At 40.0% G+C, this 12,917-nt stretch overlaps 1 protein-coding gene across 2 annotated transcripts in view; it reads right to left on the bottom strand.

Annotated features, from left to right (window-relative positions):
* Nucleotides 1-12,917, bottom strand: part of SYTL1 (synaptotagmin like 1) — a 1,083,808-nt gene that overhangs the window by 463,093 nt on the left and 607,798 nt on the right. For both annotated transcript variants that reach the window (XM_044084360.1, XM_044084368.1), the window contains one exon: nt 3,547-3,698. In XM_044084360.1, the coding sequence (XP_043940295.1) occupies nt 3,547-3,698 (152 nt within the window). The remainder of the gene's footprint in view (nt 1-3,546; nt 3,699-12,917) is intronic.

Genomic DNA, 12,917 nt, shown 5'->3' on the forward strand with positions numbered 1-12,917 from the left:
TGTATGTTCCTTATAAAATTTGTGTTTTTCTCTGAAAATCATTGAAGATTGAAATCACTATATAATGACTTGCATTTGAGTCTGAGACTTCCCATCCTTCAGAAAATCCATGCTAACATGAATCCTGTTATTCTAGCAAATTTCTAAATTCATAAATTTATAAGAGCAATATTTAAAATCTGTCTATATTTTGTGGCCTTTGCCCCCCCCCCCCCATTATTTTAGGCTTTGTCCAGATTTCTTGCACTAAGAAGATGAGAGATATGCCTCATCACTTTCCATAAAATGGATAGGATGCAGCCCAAGAAGAGTCCTGCATCTGATGTTGTCACATAATTCAAACTGGGAAAGAGGTAAACAGTGACTGAGTCAATCCCAGCAGGCATAAGACCACAACTAGTACCAAGACCAGACTGGACAGGAGGAAGAGTTTAAATAAAAAAAAAGTTCCATTCACTTCAGAAAAAGGATAGGTCCCTAAAATGTTAGGTTCGTAAAAAACAAGCAGAGGCCACTATCAACATTTACACCTTTTCCTTTGCTCAACATTTACACATTTTCCTTTGCTGATGAAAGTAAAGATGAAAAGAAAAACAGACAGAAAAATAGTTAATCAAAATATTGCTAGTAGAACTCAAAAGTAAATTAAGATATGAACATAACTGACACTGAATGGCATGGTGAGACAGCCAAGGAGTGAACTAGTTTTCTGAATAAAACTCAAGCATCCCAAAGCAAGTCATGGACTGATACATATCACCCACTACAGTTTTAATAAGACCAAGTAGTTATTTTGTAAGAAAGAAACCCTTTAAGAATAAAACATTTGGTCTGTAAATACTACCAGGTGAATCTGAGAATCAGACAAAAATAGGACCACAACTGGCAACACAGTATTCAAGTAGAGTGAGATATGGCCTCACCTGATACTGAAGCCAAAACCTGGCTGGTGAGAGGGTCAAATGGTACATAATTCCCTTACTCGTAGAACAGCATGCATGGAGCCCACTGCAGGTCATGCGTAGATAAACACTATCATGTTCATCTACTCTTAAGATCACCAGTAGAGGCTGACAACCAGACTGAAATAACACAATTGTCCCTGGAACCGAGGAGGTCTCTCACACATTCTGGTAATTGACAGTTACATGAAGACAAAGTCATGGACACATATACAATTCCCAATGACTGAAGAATATATTTCTGACAAAAAGCAGTTATTAGCATACTTGCATATATCTGGTAAAACTCCTGAAAGGCTACAGTGTATGTTCAAAATATGACAATAATGACTCTTAAGAATTCAAAAATTAGTAGGAACATAATTTAAAAAATATGTCTGTTCATAGGAAACAGGAATGTCAAAATGGAAGAAAGTGGTAATAGAAGAAAGTCAGGTAACAAAACACAACATTGATAAATTTAAAATCAAAGATTACAAGATTAGAACTGCCTGGTAAAGACACAAAAATATGCTTTCAAAGTAACAACAAGACACCTTGTAAAATAAACAGCAGTCCAGGGGAGCCTGAAGTTGCTACTGTACTTACGTGAGGCAAAACAAATCTAGAGGGAAGGGAGAAGTTAGTTCTGACAGGTAGAAGAAGACAGACCAGTCTTTTCACATTCTGCTGACCCTACATTGCATTTAATTTATTTTTCCCTAGGCCTCATAAGATTTACTTATCTGTCTCAACTGGTCTTAATACTGTCATTACTTTAGAATCCACCACCATATCCTACTCTTCGTTAGGACGTGTCCTCTAAATTCTTAATATTCTTAGTGGAAAAAATATTCCCATGCATCTCTCCTGAACTTTGGATTTCCACATTAGGACTTCTTTTTAGAAGGCCTGAGCCACTCTTGGACTCTGATCATTTTCATGAAATCAATAGATTCCATCCTACACCCCATCCCAACCTATTCTTTCTTCAGAATTATATACATTAAACTTATGCAGCTTTGTTACTAGCTTAGACTGTGTCAACTTATTCTATTCTGAACTGCCTCAGTCCTATCTATGTGCAATATCTCCAGATATGCACATAATGCTCCATATGATGTTTTAAAAATGTGTATAAAGGGGAGTCTCTCTCTATATTTTAGTATCCTATCGGAGTTGTGCATCAGCTGTTTGCTACCTATGTGTCATGAATAAAAACTCATACATTTCCTTTCTAGACCTCCACATTACTATCCTTCACAAAACTGTGAAACTGAGCAGGCCTATTACTTACCTTTGTGAACGTCACTGTTAATGGGAGCATATTCCATTTACTGTTAATATCTCTCTCTAATCATGTTTCTTGTTATTTAGGTGACTTTTTAATCATGCTATCAGTTCAATTCCCACTACAGAACTTGACTTTGTCCACTAATCTTCTGTGTAGAACTGGGTCAGATGTATTGCCAAGTACCTTGCTAAGGTCTAAACCGGAGGTGCAGTACACTGAAAGCAGTCTCACTCACTTTGAATAGCAACATTGGAATAAAATTACATTATTACACACTTAATTAGCATCTGTTTTCCGGGATAGTTGGACTGTTTACAAGGATCCTTTTCATCTGAGGCCTAGGTAGAAAAGCTCCACACAAGATACATACATGGGGGAGGGGGTTCATAAAGGTTACCACAAAGTGTACTCAGTATGTACACCTCAAGTAACCTTTGTGAACAAACAGACAGCAAAAGCACTGTGATAAGGCTGTGTATGAATTCAGAAGTGTGTACACTTCATAGTGACCTTTATGCATCACCCCATTAAGTTTACAAAAGGTTATAGTTAGAAAGTGGAGTACAAGTCTATCAAAAACATTACCTACAACTAATAGTTAATGATCAAAAGACAAAAAGTGCATGTGGCAGCAATGAGTGGGTGGTCTTAACAATTAAACCAGAACAGACAATAAATATAATATCATAAACATTAGAACTATTGCAAGACAGAAATTCCTTATTTGCATTGTACATTTTACAGATATGACTAAAGGCCTTAAATAATCAGCAACAAGAGAGAAGACAGAGTAAGATTTGTCTGAACAATCAACAAAACATAAGGAGAACAACTACAGTACAGTGTCCCTAATTAACTAATTCCTAGGTTTAGGCTTATATGAAGCAGTGATTTGGCTGCTATATGTGGGGTAAGAGAGACATGCAAGGAGTAGCTTATAAGGTATGGGAAGGGCTGCTACACAGGATTCACAGGTAAAGAGCAAGTAGTCAGAAGATGATGTCAGTAAGATACAAGATAACATAAAATGGTTATAGCATAACATAGAGTTTGTATAAGCTGAGAAAGGCTGGAACAAGCAATGTATTTATCTGTCCTTGGAAAATACCACATCTAGTATGAGAAATTGAGCATAATGCCATATCATCAGGGAATGTGGTGGATCATTTTAATAGCAGTATTTTAGATGGCTATAAGAGTACCTCCCATCTCTCTAATTCTCTAGAAAGGTATACAAATAACAAAATGCCACATCTATAATCATGGAAACTAAAGTCAGTCAGTGTCATGCTATAAATCTTAAGAGACTACCTGTGTACTGCTTCTTCCTCTTGCGTATTGATGCACGGATTATTTCAGTGCCGTACTGCTTGTCCCTGTGCCGTTTGGACCTGGCCTCATTAAACCATTCTCCCGTAAGGAACTTCAGCTGGCTGAGGTCAGACACAGACTTTCGTAGTTTACTACAGGAAAAAAGATGCAGAGAAACATAGACAATTTAAATCATAACAATTAGGACCCCTCAAACCCTTCAAAGTAAATGAAAGTGTTATTTCAGTTCTTTCATTTATGGTTTTGACAGTGAGTACAGACCTCTGAATATGTGTGTAACACTTGTGAAAGATTGTGTATCATTGCTAAAAACATTATTCAGACCCAGTCCAGTTCATTTTATTCATTTAAACTGCTTATCCATTGTCACTTGATTCTAAATTGCTAATATTTTAAAATACATATCATTGCAGTGATTTATGCTGATAAATATATGCATTCCAGGATGTTACACAGATAGAGTGTACCAGTGGTTATAGAGTCTGCTATACTTAGCAAAAACAAACATTTGACTGATTTATTAGAGAAAGTCAGGGCCAGTTATAAATTTACCAGGACTTAGTGCCTTAGAGATTTGATTTCTTCTTTGTTACTCTGGCATTATACTTTAAGCAAGGAAAGGACAAGGTACAGTATTATTATATGTATTTATAGGTCTGCCCTAAAGAATGGAATGTGTATGTTTCTTACTAGCACTGGAAATTAATTCATTAGAAAAACAAATAGAGAGAGAGAGAGATGAAGGTTAATACTATTTAAAAACGACAGATCACCAACTGAAAATAGTGAAACTTTTACTTTCACTTGAAATTAGTTGTCAACACTTAAGTGCATGAAAAGCTCAAGATGCCTGACTGCTCCCTGTTTTTGAGAGAAAAATGTATGTATTTATTTATTTGTTTATTATATCTGGTCTTGCTGACTTAGGTTTCCATTACTGGGTGTTTCCTATTATGGGGAGAGGGTTCTGCTAATAGTATCCTATAGTATAGTATCCTATTAAATACTCATAAGTATAAAAGTTATATTAGTGAAAGAAGAACTTGAGTAAAAGACAAATACTTTCACACACAGCTACAAAATGATGTTGACAGAACTCTTGAAATGACATGCTTGAACAAGCACTGAACGTTCAATATAATAAACTGATGACAAACATAACTGCAGCATATACAATGTAAATGCACAATTTCATCATGGATACCGATACAGTGAGTTAAAGAAAAGAAACAAGGATACATAAAATCTGTATTATATTGAGAAAGGAAAATAGAACAGAAGAGTTCCTAGAGATTTCATAGACAGAAAGAATAAAACTACTAAACCAGGGTTGCCACTTACAAGTTTCCCTTAAGAGTCTAAATTTGACAGTTTTACATTGGACACCTATGCCTCTAGCAATAACAAAACATGTGATTTCTTAGTTTGCATTTGCTGTATATAGGATATATAATCATGGTATTATCACTGCTCTATCATTATCTATTTTAATTATTTTTCACAATGACTGGAAATGTCTTCCTTGGTATGTTGTATGATGGACCTACTGCCCCAGTCAGACCTATTCAGTTATCAAAATGTAATACATCAATTAGAGTAAGCAAATATATGCATCATCTACCAGAAGTATTACCACAGGAATAAACTACCATTTATTTCCACAGTAGCTGTCTGACACCATTGAAAATCCAGTACACAGCAAAACTCCCAAGTCAAGAGCATCTTTACACGTCTGAGACAGCTAACACAAATAATACACTTCTTCCATAATGTTTACAACACTGAGTTTCTTTTTTCATACTTTCATGGAAGCGAGCACAGATATACTCTGCTACAGCTGTCACCCAGGTATCATCACAAAGACAATGTTCTAGGCCTCTGAAGAGCCTTAAGGAGCATAAACACAAGATAACAATAAGTAAACAGAACAAATAAACAATATTTCAAGACAAAGTACATTGTACTGCATTTCAAGACCCTCTTTTACCTGAAGAAAAAAGCTAAGCCTCACATATCATGGACACGTTTTCACAGCAGTCACTTTTCTGACAATTTATATGCCTTTCCAAGATAAATACAATATAACTGCAGGCTTGAAGCCACCGTGTGAGGGAGAATTTGTAATGGTATGCTTAAACTCATTCAGATATAACCCATCAATGCGACCATTTAATAGATTTTTTTTTTAAATAGCATTATAAATTATGGCACGACCAAATACAATTCTACTAATGCAATCTTCATGGAATCAACACTCAGGAGAGTGTACTGAGAATAAAAGCTTATTGTTACACTTGTCAGCATTAAAAGGATATTGTCAAAACTGTAGGCTCCTATAAAAGAACTAGAGGTAGCAGAAACAAGATTGTGGCATGATCATTATGATTCGGCTGTATACAAGCAAAAGAGAATCTATACTTTTTTAATAATGCAATGAATTAGTGCAGGACTGCTGTATCCAGCCTGAGGTGGAGTGAGCCCTACTGGGACAGCAGTCCTATCTATGCTCCTGAAGGGGCAGAGGCTCAACTCCATCCACGAGTCATCAAGTGATTTGAGGCTTCATCTCAGATGGCATGTTTTGTAGTGAAACCCCTCCATCTACTTCAGGGCAGCTGAAAAGGACAAGAACATACATTTATCTGGTCTTTAAGAGAAGGATGAATGCAGTTTTTGCAGTGAATCAGAGAGAAAAGCTAACATAGAAAGAAAGGTTCCAGCTAGACTGCAAGATTCTATCAATTAAAGCTGATATAAAATGCTGAATGTATTATTTGAATGGTCTTTTGATGGCTGGACACGAAGTAGTGTTGATTTACCTAAAATGAATGTAGGTGTAATATCTGTTCTACCAAATCACTATGCTTTGCTTTTAAAGAAATGAATACACAAGGTATTAAGGGCTCACTGATGACAATGTAAATACATTTTTCATCTATACAAATAGTGCGCATGAGTTTGATGTGTATCATACCAAATGTAAAACTGTGGGCGTACACAGTGGGATTTCCCTCTTAAAATTAAATGTTGTAAGATAGCCCTTGTGTCTACACTATTGATAACAGTTAAGGGGAGCATCACATAAAATTGAAACTATTGTCTACGCCTGCCTGTGTGGTCAAACAGAGGAATTTCTTGGTTCAATGAACTAAGCTAGCATTCAAAGGAATAATATAGCACTTGTATTTGGTCAGCCAAAGTAAAATAATATACATGGAACCAAAAACAGCGTAAATTTGTGCAGCCAAAAAGTGAAACTAAGAAACCCAAAGGCACATGCAGTGGCTAAAACACTTGCTTAGGTGTACTAAAGATAAAACTGCAGAACCACAAATGATTAAAAAGGTGTTTACTAAACCATAAATAAAACAGATGGTCAAACGCTTTCATCCCTTCCAAAATGGGACTTCATCAGAAGTGTGCTTTTGGGTTTCTTAAAATAATATACTTAACAAAGAATAACATCTTTCTGTGTAGCTGTATGTGTGAAATGTGAAATGCAAACATTACGAGAAGCTTGTCAAATAAGATTAACAGACCTGCATTTTTTGTACATTATTTCATGTTGAGAACATCTTGGTGTGAGGTGACATGTCCTCCGTGTGTTTGCATGCTTTTTTCTTCAGGTGCTCCAGTTTCCTCCCAGAGTCCAAAGACATGCAGTACATGAACTGGACACTCTAAATTGCCCATAGGTGCAAATGTGTGTGCATTTGTGTGGAATGAACTGTCTCACTACCCACCAATTGATGTGAATACTGGCTCTAGTTGATTGTTACTGTTGATGTGACACCCCAATCCAACATACAAAAATGGGAAAAAGGGTTGTGGATGGATGGATTTCATGTTGACAGGGAAAGAATTCTGGCCATTCTAAAGTTATTTTCTGAGCCTCAGCATTTAACTCAAGAAGCAAGATATTTTGAAAGTTAAATACAGATCATATCATCTTCTTCTTTTGGCTGTTCCCATTAGTAGTCGCCATAGCGGATCATCTGTTTCCATTTCTTCCTGTCCTCTGCATCTTGCTCTTTCACACCAACTGCCTGCATGTCCTCTCTCACCGCATCCATAAACCTTATCTTAGGCCTTCCCCTTTTCCTCTTACCTGGCAGCTCCATCCTTAGCATCCTTTTCCCAATATACCCAGCATCCCTCCTCAGCATATGTCCAAACCAACGCAATCTCTCCTCTCTTGCTTTGTCTCCAAACTGTCCAAAATGAGCTGACCCTCTAATATACTGATTCCTAATCCTGTCTATCGTAGTCACACCCAGTGCAAATCTTAACATCTTTAACTCTGCCACATCCAGCTCTGACTCCTGCCTTTTTGTCAGTGCCACTGTCTCCAACCCATATAACATAGCTGGTCTCACTACCCTCTTATAGACCTTCCCTTTCACCCTTACTGGTACCCGTCTGTCACAAATCACTCCTGACACTCTTCTCCACCCATTCCACCCTGCCTGTACTCTCTTCTTCACCTCTCTTCCACACTTCCCATTACTCTGAACTGTTGATGCCAAGTACTTAAACTCATCCACCTTTACCAGCTCTACTCCCTGCATGCTCACTATTCCTCTACCCTCCCTCTCATTTACACACATATATTCTGTTTTAGTCCAGCTGACCTTCATTCCTCTCCTCTCTAAAGCATATCTCCACCTCTCCAGGGTTTCCTCAACCTGGTCCCTACTCTCACTACATATCACAATGTCATCTGCAAACATCATAGCCCACGGGGCCTCCTGTCTGATCTCATCTGTCAACCTGTCCATCACCACTGCAAATAAGAAAGTTAACTACAGGTAATGACAGTAATTCAAACTGGAAGGAGGCTCTGAAATGGTTGAATGATGCAATTGGAGAATATAACAAGCTTCTTCTTACTACAGCTAAAACTGTTGCGTATATTCATCCAAAATATATTATAGGTTCATAGGTTGATACTAGGCTATCTGCCTTAGGGCATTTATAAGCCTAGCCAGAGTGTGTTTGGCTTTTGCCACCCTTTTAGATTTGTTGACTGTGCCTCTGTAAAGTACGTCACAGAAGGTAGCCCTTTTAAGGTTTGTTTACTGTATCTCTGTCAAACAGCAACACAGAAGAGATCCCAGGGGTAAACTTACGATCTCCCATCCATTCGTCAAGATTTCTCTTGAAGAGGGTCAGTGAGGGGCTCTGCCTGACATGGACTGGGATTTTGTTCCAGAATGAGGGGAGCCTCTGGGATATGAATCTGTCCCTCCAGCATGTCCTGTTTACTTCTGTGCTGAGGTTCAAGTCCCTGGAGTGTGTAGCTCTAAGGGATTTAGATTTCTTGAGGTGAAGCATGCCCATTAATTCTGGGTTGGACATGGCTTTATACGTCAGACACAGATCGCCTCTGAGTAGGCGGTACGCAACTGAATAGAGCTGGAGTTTCTTTAGCCTAATTGCATAGGGCATCTGTTTGAGCCCCTTGATCCTCTTGGTGAGATAATTTTGGGGTCTTTTCAGTTGCTGAAGGTGTCGGGTAAGGTACATCCCAAACGGGGCATTGTACTCAATTATGGGCCTGATAAGTGATGAGTAGAGGGGCACAATGACCTCTCTTGATCTAAACCCTTTCATGATAAGGTGGGCTGTATAGAAGGTCTTTCTAACCACTTTGGCAACGTGATTGTCAAAGGAGAGATTGCTGTCTACTTGGGTCTGCAAGTCCCTAATGACTTCTTCCGTACTTAATGGATTACCACCTATGTGGCAATTTGTGGGCACTTTGTTTTTTCCAAAGGGGGTGACTATGCACTTTTTGGCATTTAGCTTTAGGCCATGGCTCTGGCACCAGTTATCAGTCTCTGTGTGACCCTTTTGGAGGATGCTTGTGTCAGTCGGAGAGTCGATTATAGCACCCAGTTTGCAGTCATCTGCGAACTTGGTCAGCCATAGTCCACCCATGTTAGCCTGTACCTCAGAGAAATATATACCGAACAAGAGAGGTCCCAGGACTGAGCCTTGTGGGACACCACTTGTAACTGGTTTAGAGTCTGACATGGCACCTGCTATTCTGACCATGTTGGTTCTATCCCTGAGCCAGTTTGCTACCCATCTTGTGACATAGGGGTTGATATTTAAGCTGGTGAGCTTATTTATGATGTCCGAGTGGGGTATTGTGTCAAAGGCCTTTGCGAGGTCCAGGTAGGCTGTGTGGACTACCTTCCCTTCATCTATGGCTTTGGTAACTGTTTCAAAGAAGTTGACCAGGTTCAAGAGGCACGATCTGCCCTTAACAAAGCCGAATTGGGTAGGATCCAGTGTCTGGAGGTTCCCAATGTCTTTGTTTATGATTTCCATGATGATACGCTCCATAGCTTTGCAGACCAGGCTAGTCAGGCTTATAGGGCGATAGTTTCTGGGGTCTGTTGGAGTGGGACCACTGTTGCTGTACGCCATTCCTTGGGAACATATCCTGTAGTAAGGCTGAGATTGAACAGTGACTTTATATGAGGGCTTAGTTTTTCTTGGAGTTCATGTAAGACGCAGCCCGGGACACCGTCTGGTCCCATTGATGCTGTGTTTTTAGCTTTGGAGAGGGCTACTCTCACCTGTGAATCTGTGATCTCAGGAAGGCTACACTCTGTTGGGATAGACATTTGCTCTTTTGGGGGGGTTTTGCACTGAACCTTTCTGCCAGGATGTTGGCAATGTCTGTGGGTTCAGTGAATTTTTTTGTCATTTTGCACTAACTCAGAGCATATCTGGGAGTTGCCTCCCAGGTTTCTGACATAACTAAAGAAGGCCTTGTGATTATCTTTAGTGTCTTGTGCAATTTTTCTTTCAAAGCTTTGTTTAGAAGATTTTATGAGGGATCTTAGTTTCTTGCTAGTACTGATCAGTGACGTCTTCCCTTTTTGGGATTTTGCTCTGTCATGTAGTAGCTTTCTCCTTCTGTTGTACAGCTTATTTATGGCTGGGGTCTACCAGACAGGTCTCCTGCCTTTAGAGGAGTGAGTCTTGGTTTTATTTGGGATAGCATGCTCCATGCATTCCTGTAGGTGTCCACAGAATGCTTTTGTAAAGGATTCTGGATTTTGAGCTGTATTGTCCACTGGCCCGGGGGCTTTGAAGGATTCCACCTCAGTTTTGAGAAGTGTGAAGTTTGCTTTTGAGAAGTTCTTCACCGTGGTTTCCTTGGCTAGGGGTGGGGATGGAATATGGATGGTCAGTGAGATTTGTTTATGGTCTGATCTTACCAATGAGGGGTATACCTCTGGTGTGGAACATAGAGACCCCATGTTGGTGATGACCAGATCCAGTATGTTTTCCCCTCTTGTGGGAGTGGTGACCAGTTGTTCCATAGCATTTGAGTTTATAAATTCTAGGAACCGTTGGGTGAGGGTGTTTGGGCTTGAGTAGTTTTCCCAGTCGATGTTTGGGTAGTTGAAGTCACCCAATATAATAGTGTTTGGAGAGACCTTCATATTCTCCAGTGTTCTCAGGAAAGCCTAGTGAGGTTCCTGTGTTTGGGAGGGTGATCTGTAGCAGGCTACAAACTGAAAGGCAGTTTTGCCCACTGTTAGTTGCACATGGATGGTCTCCAAAGCTTCGTGCAATGCCACTAGCCTGAAGGTGTGGGTATCTTTGATAAATATGGATACTCCCCCTCCTTTTGTGGTTCGGTCCGAGTTTTGGGGCTGGAAAGCATGGTATGAAGTATAGCCTTGTAGTGCTGGGGTGCTCTCGGGAGCCTTGAACCAGGTTTCTGTTACTGCATAGATATCGATATTCTCCATATTGAGGAGAGTCTCGAGTGCGTGCATCTTGAGGTTTAGACTTCTGGCGTTGAGCAGCATTACCCTTAGTTTTGTTTTCTTTGTGTTGTCTATTGGGGTGGGTTTGTCTTTTGAGCCTTGCCTAAAAAAGGCAATATGGGGGAGGCAAGCGCCTTAGCCAGTATTCGAAAACCCAGGGGTGACAGGTGCAAGTCTTCCCTAGCAAAGCAACGTGGCTTGTCGAGCATGTCATCCCAGGCTGACAGACACTGGATCCCCTTTGAATGACACCAATACTTAAGCCAATTGTTAAAATTGATCATTTTGTCTTTATACTGTGGCATCACTCTTGGTGAGGGTAAGATGTTACTCAAGGTCAGGGTCATACCGGCCTGGGCTACATGATCAAAGAGCTCCTGTACATCTTTTTTCATGTAGTCCAGGGAGGCACGTCTCAGGTCATTCACACCAGCATGGACAATGACGGAGCCATACTTGTACTTGCTTTGGGGTGACCCGAGTGCTTGTGTTATGTGGCGGATCCTGGCACGCGACAGGCAGCTTACAGTGACCTTCCCCTTGTTCAGCCTGGTGAGTGGGACGTCAGTGTGTCTGACAATAGAGTCACCTATTACAAGTGTATTAGGTGTGCTGTTTAGCCTTAAGGGCTGTGACTGTGTGGCACAATGACTTTGTGAACTATGTGCTACGTGGATATTGTTTCATGGTAGGTGTTGCTTGGATGTCTGCTTTGGAGGTCTCTGCTGCTTAGGCACATTTTTATTTACAGCCTCCGAGTATTTTTTTTGTGTTTATGTGTTTGGTTTGCTGATGCGATAGGTCTATGTGAGACTGGACTTGTGGTGTGTGTGGTTACCTTCTCCTCTGTACTGGGTTGAGAGAGCTTATTCTCCAGTTTGGCTATATAGTTGCATCTCTCACATATATTTGAGCTTGTTGGGAGGAGGAGAGGGTGGTCTGTATACATAAGGCAGTTGTAAGATTGCCTCAAGATTCCCAGATTCACCAGCTGGACTGGAGAGTAAACTCGAAACTGCCCTTTGGACATGCCTGAATAATATAGGGAACTCCTTTTTGACTGATCAGGAAGAACCAATAGGGAGCAAGTGCTTTGAAGGAATATAAGAGGATGTACTGCTTTAGTTTGTGTTTACCTATGAGATTACTTATACGAGCAAGTGCAGGGCTTTAAAATGAGAACAGAGTGCTTAATTTGAGATTTAGTGCAGTTCTAATGGAAAAAGTGAAAAGTAGACTTTGTGGAGCCAGGAATAGTTTAAGCTTGTTTAAGTGGCGCTGCCAGACGCTGCTCTGTGTGCAAGACCGCACTAAAAGAGGGTTGCAGGGTTTTAAGAGATAGAGATCAAGGAGTTTAGAATTGACCCAAAATGGCCAATAAAACTACAGCTTCTAGGCAGTAACCACTCCTACAGGGACAGGCAGGCTTGTTCAGTGTTAGCCACTGCCACTGGTGAACACAGAGACTTCCCTTTAGTCCAAGCAAGCACTGGCCTCCAAGAAACTTACAAACAGTTCAGAACAGCAAATCTGTAACTGAACTTTCTTAAATTTCAG

The sequence above is a fragment of the Protopterus annectens genome, chromosome 1.part1, assembly GCF_019279795.1.
Source record: "Protopterus annectens isolate FY-2018-M chromosome 1.part1, PAN1.0, whole genome shotgun sequence".
Classification (NCBI taxonomy): Eukaryota; Metazoa; Chordata; order Ceratodontiformes; family Protopteridae; genus Protopterus; species Protopterus annectens.